This window comes from Populus euphratica, unplaced genomic scaffold (genome assembly GCF_000495115.2).
Source record: "Populus euphratica unplaced genomic scaffold, PopEup_1.0 scaffold1186.1, whole genome shotgun sequence".
Taxonomy (NCBI): domain Eukaryota; kingdom Viridiplantae; phylum Streptophyta; class Magnoliopsida; order Malpighiales; family Salicaceae; genus Populus; species Populus euphratica.
In genome coordinates, this window is record NW_011501044.1 from 20,807 (window position 1) to 39,361 (window position 18,555).

Here is an 18,555-nt window from a genome sequence, read left to right on the forward strand (position 1 = left end):
AACACTTGGCTAATACGTGCAGCCATGCTACCAATAAGGATTTGCTGCCTCTACAGTAAGTTTGTTTTTGAGAGAATCTCTTCTTCTCTCCCACAACTAACCATCTCCTTGTTCAATATAAAAATGACTGCAGGGGCTAAAAAGAAAGAGATATGTCAGTGATTTGCATTTTTATTTTGATTTTTACTGGTTTTTGTTGCTGCTGATGGGTTGGCTTTGTGTGTCAGTTACTTTGGTGAGCTTTCGCTCCTTAACAAGGGACGTGTGAGTGAGGACATATCCGCAGAGGTGTCAAAGTTAAATTCATGCCCTTGGTCTTTGTTCTTGTTACTACAGAACCACTGGGACACGAACCATGACAAGGTAACAAAGATCGGATGGTCCACGCTCAATGGCAGGCAGGCATAAGTAGAAATCATTGCCAGTTCCTATATCGTTGTTTTTCCTTTTTTATTGTTAATGGAAACAACACAGCAACCTGGAAAACAAAAATGGAATCTGTTATAAAATTAGCAATTTCATCACTCTTTTCTTATTCATAACGTTCAGTTTGTTTTGAGATGGAAGAATTGAAAATCATTGGAACATATATTACATATCTCTTTATTCTTATTAAAAAAAAAACACAAATTAACTCTAAAACTATCATATATAGAAATAATTTTATTAAATATTAGTTATCCCCTTCTCCAATAAACAAGCTCCTGTTTTATTATATTAAATAAATCTAATAAAAAAACAATTTTAAAGTCGAAGACAAAACAAATGGTATATAAAAAAAAAGTTAAATCTAGTTAATCAAGTTTAAAAAATCCCGAATAGTAATAAATACTCATAATATTTATTTATTAAATTTATTTATTTACTTTTATCTGTAATATTATTTTTGATGGATGAGGTTGAGTGATGCAAATATTACATGCTGCACTTGGGGGCATTTTTTTTTTTATGAACACCCATGCTTAAAATCACAATATGAGCTTACAGGCAACTACAGAACGTGCTTGAAGGAACCCTTTTTCATAAAACACGCTTGTTTAGGGGCCCTAGTTAGAGGTCTCAGGCTCTCAGCCCTTCTACGTATATCACATGTCTGAAAGACTATAACCCCATGGCTTACAAAAGTTGTCCACATTCCAGATGGTCAGAATGAATTTGTAAGAATCTAAACACATCATTTAGATTACGGCAGCAAAAGGAGAAAATGAAACTCCCATGCCTCCATCACATAGTAGCATGCTACCCGGCTGAATTCTGTTATTAAGGAACGCTGTGTCAAATAAAAAGTTTTGCCTCGAGGCCTGCGAATTATATTCATCCAGATCGAAGTGATTTGATCTTAAAATCTTTGAACTGACGCCAGTTTTTTCCATGTCTTTCTCAAAGCTTTTGACATACTTCCTAATATCCTGCTGAACTTCGATGGAATCATTTCGCTTGCACGCAAAAGAAAACTGAAACCTCTGACCGTATGGTGTTTCTGAGCGATTTAGAATGACTTCATCCAGAGTAGGCTCCTTGCTGCTTCCAGTGGCTGACAACACTGATGCACTGTGGCTATGTGCACTAACCAATTCCTGAAAGCATTAACATAATTTATTACTAGGCTAAGACTCTACTTTCGTTTCTCCAACATAACATTGCATGCAGTGTCTGGACGCTTATATTCAACCTCACTGTCTTGAACCTTCCTTTCTAGAAGGAAACAAAAACCAGAAAGCAAAGGCAAGGCAGGATGATTCTACTCTTGTTCCTCTAACATAACCGTGCATGATGTATGTGGGTGCTTATACACTCCTTTATCACTTTCGTTGTCACACAGGTTTTTTTTTTTTTTTCTAGAAGGAAAAATAAAACAGACAAAGCAAAGAACAGGACATGAAGAACAAACACCTCCACGAAGCAAAGGAATTAAGTTTAAAATGAGATGGCATCACTATCTTTTGAAAATAAATCACCATTCAGCCAACTACATTATTCAGAATAAAAATAACAGATATGAATGTTGAGAGGCAAAAAACCTGTTTATTGGTAGTGAAACTGTTGGGATAGCAGTTTGCTGCAGCGTTAGAACTTGCTTGGGAAAAGGATGCACAATCACCAACAGGGGAAGCAACACCAACAAAGTTTATTGGTGGATCCTCTGGCGATGAGAAGTCAGAGCTATCAAATGTTGACAGCGACACACATTCATCAAAATAAGCCATGGCTTCATCTGTTAATCGTTTTGACACCTTCCTTCTTTCAATGCTGGACTGTCATCGGAGCAGCACAAACAAAAAAACAGTTAAAACAATGACATTGAAACTTCCCAACCACTAAGCATGTGGAGGCTGAACCTTAATGTGAATGAAATGAAAAAACATGGCCTATATCATTATCAAAACCATCTCTCTAAGCCAACGATTTTCAGGGGGACGGGGGGAGAGCAAGACAGGTCATAACCAGATAAGATAGAAATTACAATTAGTCTCTTTACTTGAAAGCATGGATAATCAAGTTCCATATTTTAGAATATCAACCATATGCGGAACATGTAAACTTGGATTCAGAAGGATATTGACTGGATGTGTGGGATATTGTCCCTAACTAAACATATTCAACTGTTTTCTCCTTCTGTTCTACATCAATGCTAGATGTGTTTTTTAATGCATCTAGTGTAAATATACTTGCATGAAAGCCACACTCGCGAAAATACAAAAAAGATGTACCTTTCTTGCAGCACGGGGTTTCTGCACATTTGACGTCTTGGGATGTGGAAGCACTTCCTTCAATATTCTACTAAGCTCTGAACCACGGTGCTCCTCGACAGCCAGGTCTGCTCGAAGCTTCCTTGCCCGTTCATGGGACTGCAAGTTAAAAAGAGATCTGATTTGCTGGTGTCTGATCCAACTAAATTATAGAAGAGAAACGAATAAGCATAAAGCACCACAAACATGACATCACAGAAATTATGGATCTTGGTGCCTATTTATCAAAACAAGGAAACAAGAGCAACCCCCACCCCCTCCTGTCATTGTCATTTCTAACATTTGAATCTAGAACCTACCCCAATCCCATCCCTCCTCTCTTGAGCTTTTAAGTGTTCATCAAGTGGCAGGATAAGTAGAAAACATGCACCGACCATTTTTAAACTCATCTCTACATAAATTTGATCAGGTCAAAACAATCATAGATTTTCTTCGAAGAAAACCTTACTCCACTCAGTAGTACAGTGGGTACAAAGCACATTGTAAACACAAGCATCAACTATGCATGTAAAGTTTCCCCTAACTTAATTTGAAACAAGAATCTCACACACACCAGCTCAAATCGAGCAAATGTCAGAGGTTAGCAACTTTATAATGATTTCCTATGATTAATCTAACTTTTCAATCACAATCTCAGTTGAAAGCGAGCCTATGGTTAATCTGACTTTTCAATCACAATCTCAGCTGAAAGGGAGTAAAACTTACCTGCTCAAGCTTATTGGCATATTCTCTTCTGATGTCCAAAACTAATTCAACTGCACTTGGGTTGACTAGATCAGGAGGAATATCAGTCACATTGGCCATTGCAATAGCAGTAGTGTTACTCCTTCGGATAGTCTGAACTCAAAACAAAGTTCAGAGTGAATCATGAACAAGCATATAACATGGAAGCAAGCAATAAAATATGAAGACTGCAATCAAATGTGCAAACGGCAATTAGAGCAGGTGACTATAGCCATGTAGGCACAGAAAAAGAAGACATGGTAGAGTGAACACAGCCTATAACACATTTTCCCAGATAACAAAAACAATGGAACAATAAAATCCAGCAGATGCTCCTGAAATTTAACATCCTTGCATCAAAGAGTCAAGCCAATATGTCATGTTCCAGGTTAGCAGGTCAGGAACTAAGGACTCTTGAAATAAGTGCATGCCAACACTTGTTGGCAAAACTTAAGTCAAACATTCATAACTAGTAAAGCATTATAATAGACATCAAAGAATTTTTTTTTTTTGAAGGAAATCCTGCATGAAAGCAGCAGCACAACTGAAATCACTTAAGAACTAAACATTCATCACCCATGAACCACGGGAACTTACACTTTCTAAGTCATTTTGGATGTCAGCAATGGCACGTCTAACTTCAGACCGAACAGTTTCATATATTCGACAAGAGGTGTCATCTCCCAAATTATCCCCTTGGAATGACTGCAACATGAGGTCATAACCAAAAGTACATCAGGAACATGCATCTTATCCATTGATGTTTCAGAACCATTCACATAAAAAGTGTGCATACAATCTCATGCATTAACCATTTAGAACACTAACACGTAAATCACTCCAAATCACTCATGTCCAAACCAATTAAACATGACACCATTCAGATCTCACCTGCATTTGTTCACAGACTGCTTTGATAGTTCTCCCTTCAGCTTCTGAAAATGAGCTTCCCAAACCTCCATCTTCCCAGCTCCTAAAAGGCAAAGAAGGCTAGAAAGAAAAAACAAACAAAACAGGAAATATCATTTAACTAAACAACTTAATTCAAGTCGCATTTATCAATGCCAAAAACATAAAAGCATTTCGTGAGACAATACCAAATCTGCAGCAGATCCATCTGATTGCATGGGCGAACCTCTCATCTTCTCAAATTTACTATCATAACTCCTCGATAAATCACTATTTCTCCTAGCATTTGACACATCACTCAAACCACCACTCCCATTTATATATTTCATCAACGAACTCCCTTCTTGTTCAGCATCACTCTGTCAAGAACAACAGCCAACAATAAACAAAACATGCTTCGCTACTCTCGAATTCAATCAATAAAAACCAACTTTTCACAACAAATAATTTCAAAATCCTACTGAATTCCAGAATTGAATCAGTAAGAAACCAGTCTTTCAGAGTAAATAACTAACATTTCTTTGCTTTTCATGAATTGAAAATGAAAAGAAAAAAGCTTTCCAGAAAAACAAAAGCCAGACCTCGGAATTCACGAAATGGCCTCCAGAGCCAGGAGGCCGTGACACAGACCTCCATCTAGAAACAGGATCCCCAGACACACTCCTACCAATCCCAGAAACGTTTCTTCCAGCATCAGCCTTTCTGGACACGGATCTCCCTCTCCTACTATCACCAACAGCATTCGGCTTTGTGGGTGCACTCTTAGACTCTTCCTTGTCAGCCACAACTTCACTGGCTTCTTTACCAGGTGGAGAAACATTGCTCCAGTAAAGCGGGTTGTCTCTTTTATTCAAGAAATCTGTGGACCCTGTTGCTGTTCTTGTTGTTGAACAAGTATCAACAAGATGGGATCTTGAGACTGCACTCACACTCCTTGATCTTCTAGAGGATACTGTTTTTCTTGGTAATGCGTGCTGCTTTGCTGAAGTTTCTTTATCTGATGTTGCTGCACTTGTTGTTTGTGCCCTTCTTGATGTGGATTTGAAGGCTGCCATTGCCATTCTTTCTTGATTCTTTAACAATTGCTGTGAGTTAAAAAAAAATAGAATTAAAAAGTGAAATGGGCAACAAAGTTCTTCACTTTCCAATGTAAGATAAGATTGAATCAAGTGAAGAGGATAGTGCTCTCTGCGTGTGTGTTTTTAAGGTATGTTCGTTGATAATGATGGGGATATGGGGACGTCTGTGTTAAGACAAAAAGGTTTTGTGGTATATTTGCAGAAAGTGAGTTTGTTTTTTTAAATATCTTTTTTTATTTTTTAAAATTTATATATTAAAATAATTTAAAAAATAATTTTTTTAAAAAATATAAAAATAAACAGACCTTTTATCTTGTTTTACCCGGTATCGCTCTAAATTGCTGTGTTTGTGTTAAAACAAATTTTGCCATAGCTTTTTTCCGGAATTTTTTTTTTTTCAATGAATATGAAAAATATACTCTTTTGCAAGGAATTTTTGGGAACGAAATTTCAGAAAATTAATTTTTTAATTGAAAATTAATTTTTTTATAATTTTAAATTATTTTAATTATTCATCTAAAAAATAATTTTTTAAAAAATAAAAAATATTATTTTAATTTTTTAAATAAAAAATATTTTAAGCCACAATTCTAAATAAACATATTTGAGTTGATGATTATATTAATTAAAATATAATTTTAATAATTTTTAAATTAAAATTATATTATTCTAAATTTATTTAAAAAAATTAAATTAAAGTTCCATGTGATGATAAATTAATTTGCTAAATAGATTAAATTATACCTAATTAAATTAAGTAAAGCTATATACATAATTAAAAAACCTGAACTAATACGGTGAGTTAACTCATGAATTAAAAAAAAATTATATGATTAGCTTTGTTAGAAATTTATTATAAAATCTGAATTAACATGGTGTTAACTTATGAATTAAAAAAATATATATGATTAGCTTAGTTAGAAATTTAGGTTAATATTAATCTAATAAAAATTTAATTTGTAATTCATTTTTTTTTATAAAAGTAATATTATTTTATTTTTAATTTTTTTTTTAAATCAACCCTTCAAGCTTTTCTTTACATTAACTCCAAATCCACTATTGCAATTATATTTCAAAAATAGGTATGCTTGGACTCGATATTTTTTTTAAGTGATACCTTATGAATAGTAACGTGATATTTCACTGAAAGATATATTAAATTAATATATAAAATTAAAAAAAAATATTTTAATGTTTTTTAATTAAAAAGTACTTTTACAAAATTAATCTCCAAACATTACTAAACATATACTAATTTGTAAACTTTTAAAACTAAGGAACCAAGTTACAATCATATTACAAAATTAGGGACTAAAAACAATCTAATATCCAAAAACAGCTTGGCGCGCAAGACCCCAAAAAAGGCAGCTTTGCACAATCCCCAACGCATTCGGAGAGAAAAAAAATCCTTAAACCCTAAAAAAGCCCCAATGAAACCCAAACCCTTCATTTCTTTTCCCAATCTTTCCTCTTCTTCTATGGCATGAACCCCTCTTCTCTTACAAGATTAAACCCTAATTCTTGCAGCCCCATGTCTCTCCCCTCCACTCTCCGTCTCTCCTCTCTTCTCCACCGTCTCCCTCCTCCTTCCTGCCGTCATTTCTCTTTCCTCCACCACCGGAGCGTCTCCGACCTCCGCTTCTTCTCTTCCTCCCCCCGCATCCGTCCAGTTGTTCAATCTCGCCGCCGTGAGGAACCCCCCACTGATGATAGTGAGAATGGGAGCCTGTTAGTGAAGGATCCGAATGGGGGTAGTCCAGGCGGTGGAAATGGGCGGGTTGTTCAAACGGAGCTTCATAAAGAGGCTACTGAGGCCTATATGGCTTATGCTATGTCTGTTTTGCTTGGTAGAGCCTTGCCCGATGTTAGAGATGGGCTAAAACCAGTTCACCGGAGGATTCTGTGAGACCCCCTTTTGTCTTTTCCTTTGTTTTGTTATTTTCGGGTGTTGGTTTTTAATTTTTTAATTTTGTGTTTTTTCCTTTGAATTTGTAGATTTGCAATGCATGAATTGGGGCTTTCTTCGAAAAAGCCGTTTAAAAAATGTGCTAGAGTTGTTGGTGAGGTTAGTTGTTGAATAAAGCTCTCAATAATTGTTATAACCAAAGATAATTATTATCTGATTATTTTGTTTTGGGTTTCATTTTTTTATTTTTTAGGTTTTGGGCAAGTTTCATCCCCATGGAGATACTGCTGTCTATGACGCACTAGTTCGAATGGCGCAGGTAAATTGGGAATATTTCTTTTTTTGCTATTTGCTTTGAGTTTTGATTGCTGAAACTGCCCGTTTATCTCCTAATCACTTGAAATTATTTAGTTACAATTGGTTTTATTATTCAGGATTTTTCACTGAGATGCCCTCTTATTCAAGGGCATGGGAATTTTGGTTCGGTTGATGCGGATCCTCCTGCCGCCATGCGATATACAGAGTGCAGGCTGGATGTATGTTTTAAGACTTAATTTTAATTTTAGCAAATGTAACTCAATGTATATTTATTTGTGTTAGGAAGTTTGACATGGTTTGGTTTCATTTGTGTCTGATGCTTAAGTGTATTCATGCACACGATGTCTTGTATTTCACTGGGTGTCCTCAACACTTTTGTTACATTTGAGCTTTTAATACGCTGCCTCATCTTCTTATTTTATTATGTACTACATCAGTTCATTGTCTTATCCTAAGGTCAAAACATACATTTTGGTACATTATTCTCATGTGCTTGTTATAGTTGCTTGCACTCACTGGTGGTACAATCTTATTGTTCATTATTTCCCATATTCTTGTTTATATGCTTAAAGAAACAATGGCCTTGTAGTATAGGCAGTTGATTTTATGTACTATTCTTTCAGGGACTTACAGAGGCAGTTTTTTTGGCTGATCTTGAACAAGATACAGTGAGTGCTATTCTCTATTGTATGTTTTTACATGGTTTCCATGTTTTAATTTGGCCCCAACATCGTGTTGAGTCATTATATTGCATCTCTTGCAGGTTGATTTTGTCCCTAACTTTGACAATTCCCAAAAGGAACCTTCACTTTTGCCTACTCGGCTTCCAACTTTATTGTTGAACGGTTCTTCTGGGATTGCGGTAATTTTAATGCTTTACCTTTTATTTTCCCTAAAAGTTGATTTCTGTACTTGCTCTTGCTTTCCAACTTCTCTCTCATCCTCTTAGTATATGTTTTTTGCAGCTAACTCAAAGTAACATCCTTTCATTCTCTTCAGGTTGGCATGGCAACCAAAATTCCTCCTCATAATCTTGGAGAGCTGGTGGATGTGTTATGTGCCCTAATTCATAACCCAGAAGCCACTGTAAGTGCTCTAAACCTCAGCCTTTTGGTTTGCTAGTTGAGACTTCTTGGGAACACTTGGAAATTATTTTCTTGTGAAATCCGTTGATATCTTTCTGTCATTTTTTATGTTGTTCACTGGTTCCGTGTGCAATTCATGTCTAAAATATTTTGGTAGGATTTGATGAACAATGAAGGCAGCCTTCCTACTTCATACTTGTTAAGGAATAGTCTTTTGCCAAAAAGGATTTTTTAGTGTTTTCTAGTTGTATAATCCTCTGATTTTCAAAATAAAAATGATTCTTTTTCATGGTTTTATCATTTCATTCAAGAATAGAGTCAACCCAATTCCCTTAGTTGGCTAGCCCTTCAAAAGCACTTGTTTAGGATGCATTAATGCTATAACTTGCACTAATCTAAGTAACAAGACTTCAGATGGTATGTATAAAAGGTAATGTCAAGGAGTCCCATTTCTCTATCATCTTGCCGTAAGCATGGCATACAAATGTCTGTTTGCCATCCAAATTGTAAACAAGCTGAGGTTTTTAAGTTCAGATTTTTTTTTTCAAAAAAGCATTGGGATATTTTGAAGAACTAGCTTTTATGGTATGTTTTTTGCACATAATTCACTTTATTTTCTCAAAATATATTTATTTGCTTATTTGCTACAGGAAAAATACTTAAATTTTTACAACATCTTAAATTTAGTATTTAATTACTAGTAATGTTTTTATTAGAAATGTTTTTGAACTTTACAAAATTGGAGAATATTTTTGCTTAAAATGATGATGCATAGCTATATAGTTTTGTTAGCAAAATTATTCAATATTTTTAAAAATAATAAACAATCTCAAAGCATACCAAAATTAGTTTCATTGTTCTTTTCATTACTATAGGCTCCACCACACAATTTTGTTAACTTTAAAAAATAAACAGTCTTAAAGTATACCAGAATTAATTTCACTGTTCTTTCCATTACTACATGCTCTACCACCCAATTTTTGTAACTTTAAATATTTAACTTTAACATCAAAATTCATATTATACACTCTTTAATTTCTTTTCCTTTTTTTTGATAGGATGTTAATTACTTTTCCTAATTGCACTTTATTGAAAAAGTAAGGATTCCATTTTTTTTTTTACTTGATTACCTTCCTAATTGGGCTTTCGTAATGATTTAATTATTTTTACACATGGACCAATTAAAACAATTTTAACATAGGGTATATGGGGAATACAACTGAATACGAGCCCTTTTTGATCCTCATTTTTTTTTATACTTATTGCACTATTTATTAGTATATATGATATGACATATGATTAGAGTGCCAAAGGAAATTTATGCCTTGCTGATTTTATTCTTTTTTGCTTCTCTTACCTCCTTTGGGACACACATGTAATTATGAAGCTTATCATCCTAGAGTTGTATGGTTCCTTTGCATTTGTGTGTGTGTGTACATATATATCTTATATCGTCATCAGAGACAGAGAAGGTTTTCTTATGTGTTGCATTTTTCACCACAGTTGCAAGAGTTGTTAGAATACATGCCTGGACCTGACTTTCCAACTGGAGGAATTATCATGGGAAATCAAGGGTATGCTAAATTTTTATTTCACGTTTACTTCCTCCAATTAAGCAAGGTGATGCATGCTTATTTATGAATTTTGATATCTGTATATTTGATTAAGGATCTTAGACGCATATCGATCTGGGCAAGGACGTATCGTAGTCAGAGGAAAAACAGATGTTGAATTGCTTGACTCGAAAACAAAGAGAAACGCTGTTATCATAAAAGAGGTTATACATTTTGGTTTGTTGTTGGTACTGGCTGAACATACTTGTTTTCAAATTTTCAAGACTTGTCTAATGTTTTCCCACTGAAACAGATTCCTTATCAAACCAACAAAGCATCGCTGGTGGAAAAAATTGCTGAACTTGTGGAGGATAAGGTATTGCCGGAAAATAATTTAATATAAGAGGTTTACCAAGTTGATATCTGTATATAATAATAATCTATCCTTCTCTTTTTAATGCATAACAAGTGTTTGTCCAGCTTGGTGTATAGTCGACATCTTTATTTCCTTGCTTCTATTGAACAATCAATGATTAACAACTGCATCTTCAATTATAAGTCTGTATAACTCTTAATGACTTCTAAAAACCTATATGATCTCATAACATATGATCATGGAGGATGGAAGTTGATTTTCACAGGCCAAAAGTGATCCAATTTATCATTCATATCACAAGTGTGCAAGATTTGTTGTAATAACCAAATTTTTTATTTCCTTTTTTTCTGCAGAATTTGGATGGCATTAGTGATATCCGTGATGAAAGTGATCGTTCTGGCATGCGTGTAGTTATTGAGGTATGAGAAACTCAGTTTTTGCAGTAAAGTAGTAAACTCATAGACCACATTCATCTGTTGCTCATGTTTTGACTAATTTATTTTGTTTCACTACACAGCTGAAACGGGGGGCAGATCCATCAATTGTGTTAAATAATCTTTATCGTCTTACTCCTCTTCAGTCTAGTTTTAGCTGCAACATGGTTGGGTAAGTAGTATTTTAGAAGTCGAGATTCAGTTTTTTTGCTGCAGTTAGCTTTGATTTAGCAGATCTGATATTGCTTTACACATTGTGGTTTGTGAATTATTTCATTTTTAAATGTTTAAGCTTTATGCACTACATACTTTCTTTTCCCTCGCTCTCGGAAGTTTTACTCATGTTAATCTGTTTTATGGTTCATTATTCTGTAGTTGATGACAAAACTTGTCATTTGGATGGAGATGGTATAGTGGCAGACATGATATGAATGATGAGAAGCAACTATAACTTCAGAAACTTTCTAATTTGGGGCCCATGGAAGTTCTAAACCAACTGGAGAATAAGGCTATATTGAAAGATCACAAATTAAAAACATAATTAGGCAAAGAAAAACACAAAAATGCCATCAAATAGGACCTGTTAGATTAACATAATCAACAAACAGGTTGGAATTCTTACACTCTTATGGCTGAAATATTAACATAATTTTTAAAACAGCATTTTAGGCGTATGATCTCATGCATTAGAAGGATTCTGGAGATGATGACCTGGCAACTGTATTTGGAGACAAACCAAAAGGAAAGTTGTGGAAACATTTTTTTTACTGTTACTTCCCCTCTTGTTAGTTGTTGGTCACAAGTGCATTCGTTTTCTCATTTTGCTATATGCATGTGCAAGTAAATGATCCATATGACCATGACATGGGTATTAACCTTTATAACCTTGTGCATTTGCATGGAGTTGTGGAAGATTCTGCTGGTGATATCTGTGAATGTAGCAAACCCATTACTATAATTGTATGCTTGTGTGCAAAACTCAAACTCCCATTATTTTTTCCATGTAAAAAAAATATAAAAGGAGAAAATAAATTATCCCTGATTCACTGTGGGGACATTATTTTCTGAAATTTAAATGGCATATTGAAACAATTCTGGAATTTATCAAAACACCTGTTGGATTACATTTTCAAGAGATGTCTATATTTTTCGGTGTATTGTGATGCAATTCCTGAATGGTTTTAGCAGTAATATATTCTTACATCATCTCTTGTTGAAGATTTTGTCCTTCTGTAATATCACATATATTCTAGCCTAATTTACTATTCTCCTTAAACTTTTTATTTGATAAGCGTTCTCGCCTAATGTCGTGTATCAATGCATTTTGCATCACTTGCTGTGTCACAGTATTCTTGATGGACAACCTAAACAGATGGGTCTGAAAGAGTTGCTTCAGGTGACTACTTTAACATTGTTTTATTTGAAATTCCTTAGCAATTTGTTCTTAAATTAGAACACATTATTTTAATTTTTTCTAAAGCTATTTTTTTTGTTTTCTGAAATTTCTTTCTGTAATCTAAAATATTGTTGACATGATAGAACGTCTGGAAACTGAAGAGTTTTCCATCTTTTTTTCATTACCAGGCATTCTTAAACTTCAGATGCTCTGTCGTTGAACGGCGTGCCATGTTCAAGCTTTCTGAAGCACAGAAGAGAAGACATATTGTCGAGGTATGTTAAGGTAATTCATAGTTTTCTGGACAAAATAAAAGGCCTTTTGGCTGTAACATGCTATTCCAACCCTATTTCTCTCTCTATGTCCTCATTTGTCCTCCATTTGTGCACACATGTATAACCAGGCATGCATGTGTGCTTGGTCCAAACTTTTCCAATCCTTATAAGTTGAGCTTGGCTCTTTTTTCATATGATAGCAGCATTAAAGAAAGTGAGTAGGTTGACCACTTGCATGAGATGCCGGCTCATTTTGTGAAATTTCCTTTTTTTTTAATGACTGATGGCTGTTGTTTGGGCTCTAAGGGCATCATGGCGGGGCTTGATAATTTGGATAGAGTGGTTGATATAATTAGAAAAGCTTCAAGCAATGCAATTGCATCCGCTGATCTAAGGAATGGTAAGTTTCTTTTGCTTTTTATATGTATCTTGCTGATGCAATTAATTCTGATTTTTGTGGTGTTGTTTGGTCCTTTGTTCACACATATACAAACAAGTTCATTATTTCTGGTGCTTGTAAATGTTTGCTACTTTTCTCTGTATCTTGAATTCAATGTGTGATTTAGACCATGCTTGTCATTCCTACTGATCTAAAATTAACCCCTCACAGCACTGGTACATGCTTGCATTTGTGGAGTGTCAATCCGTCTATAATGTGGACTGTTCTTGGGCTTTTTTTGGCAATCAAGAAAAAAAAAAGATGAATGGGATGAAGGCTTTTGGAATCCTTATTCTGTCAAAAAAAAAAAAAGATGAATGGGATGAAGGCTTTTGGAATCCTTATTCTGTCAAAAAACAAAAAAACCGAGAATGAAGATGTTCAGTTACATGGAATTTGCTTATTTTCTGACCGTGAAAATAAGCTAAAAGCCTAAAACAAACAGCAGTTTTGAATACTGAATATATTTAGGGATACACATGACTTCATGCATAATGATACAAGGAATCTTGGTAGCATAATTAAGTAGCTCCAGTTTTTAAATTCTTTGCATATTTTTCTTTTCCAAGTTTCAAACCTGTACTAAGTCTCTATTAACCGTCAAGCACAAGCTTTCTAGACTTTTTGATAATTGCCAGTATCCATGCCTTTTATTGGCTTAAAGAAACTTTAGTCCATTTTGCTTATTGTTATTCATATTCTGGAATGCAGAATTCAGCCTGTCTGAGAAACAAGCTGAAGCTATTTTGGACATAAGCCTAAGAAGGCTTACCCTTCTTGAGGTGACTACCATGCCTTAGGTTATATTCTGTTTATCTATGAGATTCCATACTGGTACAATTCTGCAAACAGCATCATGTGAAGCAGATATAATTCTGATTGTGCAGGGGAAAAAGTTTGTTGAAGAAAGTAAATCATTGATGGAACAAATAACTAAGCTAGAGGAACTACTGTCAAGCAGGGGAAATATATTACAGGTAACAAAAACTCCAGTAAATGATGTTTGTTTCCTTTTCTTTTTGAGATTCGTGCAAGCGAGCTGAAATGTTTTAGACGCTTTGTTTTTGTTTAGGCAAGGTTATTTGTTTTTCGTTTCTTGCCAGTTGCAGTTTTTGAGTCATTTTTATGGGTTAGAACAATGGTGAAAAGATTGATTTTGACCCTATTCACTATGTTTGGCTCTGATTCATCCTCCAATTCCCTCATACTAATTTTTTCCCCAGTTGATTGAACAAGAAGCAGTCGAGCTTAAAAATAAGTTCTCCAATCCAAGGCGTTCAATGTTGGAGGACTCTGACAGTGGTCAGCTTGAAGATATAGATGTTATTCCAAATGAAGAAATGCTCCTGGTAATTGGCTTTGTTAATTTCTGATGGCTTTGTGACTAATATCTGGTTGTTATGCTTATATTCTTCCATCTATGCATTTTTTTTTCTTTTGCTGGATTAGAATTTCATCTCATATAATTTTCAGGCAATTAGTGAAAAGGGCTATGTTAAGAGGATGAAGCCTAACACGTTTAACCTTCAAAATCGTGGAACAATCGGTAAGTCTGTTGGGAAGTTGAGAGATAGTGATGCAATGTCTGACTTCATTGTCTGTCATGCACATGACCGTGTGCTATATTTCAGGTACTGCTCTGCTTTTTCCTTTTATTATTTATTAGGCTCCAACAATCTATAGATCTTTCTTGAATGGATAAGAAAAAAGTAATTATGTCATAATAGTTGGTTATAGCTCACTTTACATGTTGTGTCTGCAGTGATCAGGGAATAGTATACTCGGCTCCTGCTTATAAAATCCCTGAATGCACCAGGGCTGCTGCTGGCACACCACTGATCCAGGTAATAACTGTTTTTTCTCCTTTGCTTATTAATGAATTTCTCTAACGTCTCAAGTTTGTATCCCTTTCCTGTTGGAGACAGTTCTTATCTTTATCTGATGGTGAAAGAATAACTTCCATTATTCCTGTGAGCGAGTTTGCGGAAGATCAATTTCTACTGATGCTTACTGTCAATGGCTACATCAAGAAAGTATCTTTGAACTCTTTCTCAGCCATACGTTCAACTGGAATCATAGCAATTCAATTGGTTTGTCCTCTTCTATTCTGCTCTAGCATTCAAGTTTCATTCAATTCCCTGATGAAAGTATGCTCTTAAGTTTCAAATGTTAACCCGCCAGGTTCCTGGCGATGAACTAAAATGGGTCCGCTGTTGCACAAATGGTGATCTTGTGGCCATGGCTTCACAAAATGGAATGGTCATCCTCACTTCCTGTGAGAATGTAAGTTATCTTATGCTTTTCTACCTGTTATAATTAATGATGTTCAAGCCATTTGAACTAGGCCCTTGTAGCTCTTGATACTGGCAAAGAAAGAACATGTTTCTCCACTATATTTCATCCTCTTTCTCTGTCGTTCAATTTGTTGCCAAAGGTAACTGCAGAAGCATAGTGCACCATTGGAGAAGTTAGTTTGAAGAATTACAGAAAGCAGGTGGGAGTGGAAAGGGCTTGAAAATGATTGAGAACCAATAGTGTTGTGAAATGATTTATTCTATGCTGACATGACTTTTTTCCTCTGATATTGAGATGAATTGAGACCAGTTTCAGATTCATATTTTTATTATATTACCTAGCATGGTCATTACTAATATTGCTAATCATTGTAGTGACATTTCTATCCACTCTGTAGCGTCAAAATAGTGTACACTTGAGCATGCACATGAACAAGTTTCCAGATTAATTTTTCATAAATTCTCTTGTACAAGTGGTTTATGTGATGAAGCTTTTTATTGCCAAGCAAACCATAAGTTGTTTGGATCATGGCTTAATTAAGTAAGTTGCTTCCAGCTCATTAAGATGCATTAACTTTCTGTGAACTATGGCTTTGCTTGTTTGATCTTTACCAATACATGGCAATGAACCTCAAGCTATGAGCTGTTGCAAGCTCTCTTGCAGTATGAAGTTTTTTCCTTTTAACCAAAGTCATATTATTATCTAATTGGACTCCCTGAACCCAGATTCGAGCACTAGGTAGAAATACAAGGGGTGGAGTGGCCATGAGGCTAAGAGAAGGTGACAAGATAGCAAGCATGGACATAATACCAGCTTCCCTGCAGAAAGACTTGGAGGTGGCGTCAAAAGATTCTGAGAAGAAGTAATTGCTCTGATTTTGCTTTGTGTAGCATCTAATAAAACACCATATTATGTATTTGCAAGAGGTTCAAAATGTGGAATGTTTAATTCTTTGCAACTTGAAAGATTCTCATTATTTTTTCACAACAGCAACAAGGGCACTGGTCCGTGGTTGTTGTTTGTGTCTGAGAGTGGTCATGGAAAGCGGGTTCCCCTCAGTAGCTTCAAGCAATCACGTTTGAACAGAGTTGGATTAATTGGTTATAAGGTATCAGGACTGTTGTACTATTGTTTTAACTTTTAACACCATTTAATGTTGCCTTGTAGAGTTGTTCTACAGCTTGACATTTCCTCTGCTCTGTTTTTTTTTTTTTTTTTGAAGTTCTTTGAGGAAGATCGCTTGGCAGCTGTCTTTGCAGTTGGTTTTTCATTGGCAGGTATTGTTATATAGTGGTTTGGGGTAGATGCTTTTATAATACTATTGATTACGCTTGCACTTTCTTATCTTTGTGCTAATTTTCTCCCTTCTTTTTCTCTGTTATAGAAGATGGTGAAAGTGATGAGCAAGTGGTTCTTGTAAGCCAAAGTGGCACTGTCAATCGAATAAAAGTTAGGGATATTTCAATACAATCCCGCTTTGCAAGGTATGCATAGTTGTTTATACCAAAGTATTTTGTAAGCTCATTTGTTGACAGCAACAATGTCTGGGTCTATCCATGTGATCTAGTGGAATATATTCTTCCATGCACCTGTAAACATCAAATTTGCATTTCTTCAGGAATCTCTTCCAAAAGAAACCAAAATAAATTATCTCGTTTCTTACCACCTTTGGAAAGAGAGTTGATTGTTGATGGTCCAAAATTGATATGCTCTATAGGTTCTTGCTAGGCAGGTTTGCAACAAATTCTGGATGTGAAAACTATCCATTTTGCTTTCAGCTACAAAAAATACCGAAGTGCCTTGGTTGAATTTTGAGGGATAATGTTTATGATTTAAAGGTTGAAATATGATAACTGAAAACTGAGCCGAGTTAATCCTATAAATGGTTCCTGGCCACTTGGCTAATCTTGTATGGTAATTTTGTTAGTGTTTGCTGTCATCTCTCTCCAGGGGAGTTATTTTGATGCGGCTGGAGCATGCTGGCAAGATTCAGTCAGCTTCATTGATCTCCGCTGTGGATCCTGAATTAGAGGAATCGGCACCTGTGCCTGAACTCCTATCCGAGACATCATTATAACAAATTCTGGGGATCACTTGTATATGTCATGTGCAATTGGATCTTGGGTTAATCTTCGTCGTGCAACCTTGAAAACTTAGTTGGCTTTCTGCTGTTAATTATTAGAGTACAAAAGGGAATGTGGGTTAGACAGTGTTGGTGCTAGCTTGTTAGCTTGATCATTGTTAACTTTTCGGATCACTGATCTAAACCTCTGAAGATCATAGCTGGAGCACGCCCTTGATGTGCAGCCTTATGAGACAACTATCATATAAAAAAAGTCTGTTCATATCATTTATTTAGACCTCTTTATGGAAAAAAAAAAAAGAGGAGAAATCACCCCAAGTTGCTTTCAATTTTATGGTAAAATGTATCTTCTATGTTTTAATGCTAAAACTTGCCCTAAACATATTCATTGTTGGGGGTAATAGACTATGAAGTCCTAGAACGTTGATTAGGGTCCTCCTAAACCTGGATCCCGCCTGATACTCGCTTTTAAAACACGGATGTTGGACACCAAAGATGGTGAAAATTGAGTTGGGTTTCCTACCTGATCTACTTCGATTATTTTCAAAATAGATTCAAATGCCACAACTTATTTTTAATGGACCTGATAGATCAAGTTAGCATAATCTAAATCTAATTTGGAATGTGTTCCAAAATCCAAAAAAACTAAGAAGCATGACATTGATAATTATAAAGAAAAAAAAAACCCTTCAGTTTCGTTTACGTTGGACTCAGCCGATGCTAGTTTGAATTTAGATGGCAGATTTGGGGTGCTGGGAGCTGCGGTCCAACAGTGTGTGTTTCAAAACTTTTGATTTTTTTTCTTTAAATTAATTTGTTCTTTTGATATTCTTCAATTGATATATTGATTTAAAAAATAAATTTTAAAGTAGTATATTTTAAAATAAAAAACAACATCAACTACTCTCCCAAACAATCAAATATCAACTCTATA

The 18,555-nt window shown here is 35.1% G+C and overlaps 2 protein-coding genes across 3 annotated transcripts; one reads left to right on the forward strand and one right to left on the reverse strand.

The window, feature by feature from the left end:
* Positions 1 to 918: 918 nt before the first annotated feature.
* On the reverse strand, positions 919 to 5,667 carry LOC105117140 (uncharacterized). The gene is made up of 8 exons (XM_011014702.1): positions 4,964 to 5,667; positions 4,571 to 4,741; positions 4,365 to 4,463; positions 4,071 to 4,178; positions 3,456 to 3,587; positions 2,712 to 2,849; positions 2,022 to 2,255; positions 919 to 1,577 (listed from the first exon to the last, which is right to left on the reverse strand). The coding sequence occupies exons 1-8, from the start codon at positions 5,441 to 5,443 to the stop codon at positions 1,179 to 1,181; spliced, it is 1,761 nt and encodes a 586-aa protein (XP_011013004.1). The 5' UTR covers positions 5,444 to 5,667; the 3' UTR covers positions 919 to 1,178.
* A 1,168-nt stretch (positions 5,668 to 6,835) lies between these two features.
* Positions 6,836 to 17,888, forward strand: LOC105117141 (DNA gyrase subunit A, chloroplastic/mitochondrial-like). Of its 2 annotated transcripts, none has more exons than XM_011014703.1 (27): positions 6,836 to 7,363; positions 7,457 to 7,526; positions 7,621 to 7,686; positions 7,802 to 7,903; positions 8,309 to 8,353; positions 8,449 to 8,547; positions 8,685 to 8,771; positions 10,274 to 10,344; positions 10,439 to 10,547; positions 10,637 to 10,699; positions 11,053 to 11,118; positions 11,217 to 11,305; positions 12,481 to 12,529; positions 12,718 to 12,804; positions 13,111 to 13,204; positions 13,955 to 14,025; positions 14,131 to 14,220; positions 14,467 to 14,592; positions 14,717 to 14,874; positions 15,006 to 15,087; positions 15,169 to 15,333; positions 15,425 to 15,526; positions 16,264 to 16,400; positions 16,529 to 16,646; positions 16,761 to 16,815; positions 16,923 to 17,022; positions 17,489 to 17,888. In XM_011014703.1, the coding sequence occupies exons 1-27, from the start codon at positions 6,945 to 6,947 to the stop codon at positions 17,613 to 17,615; spliced, it is 2,847 nt and encodes a 948-aa protein (XP_011013005.1). In that variant the 5' UTR covers positions 6,836 to 6,944; the 3' UTR covers positions 17,616 to 17,888. The 2 variants fall into 2 exon arrangements, with proteins under 2 accessions (XP_011013005.1, XP_011013007.1); XM_011014705.1 differs by having other exon boundaries at positions 16,926 to 17,022.
* The last annotated feature ends 667 nt before the right edge of the window (positions 17,889 to 18,555 follow it).

Coding starts and splice junctions, on each gene's coding strand:
- LOC105117140 (XM_011014702.1), bottom strand. CDS start 5,443: ATGGCAATGGCAGCCTTCAAATCCACATCAAGAAGGGCACAAACAACA. Junction 4,464..4,570: donor ATGGATCTGCTGCAGATTTG/GTATTGTCTCAC, acceptor TTTTCTTTCTAG/CCTTCTTTGCCTTTTAGGAG. Junction 4,179..4,364: donor CAGTCTGTGAACAAATGCAG/GTGAGATCTGAA, acceptor CTCATGTTGCAG/TCATTCCAAGGGGATAATTT.
- LOC105117141 (XM_011014703.1), top strand. CDS start 6,945: ATGAACCCCTCTTCTCTTACAAGATTAAACCCTAATTCTTGCAGCCCC. Junction 12,530..12,717: donor GTCTGAAAGAGTTGCTTCAG/GTGACTACTTTA, acceptor TTTCATTACCAG/GCATTCTTAAACTTCAGATG. Junction 14,221..14,466: donor GCAGGGGAAATATATTACAG/GTAACAAAAACT, acceptor TTTTTTCCCCAG/TTGATTGAACAAGAAGCAGT.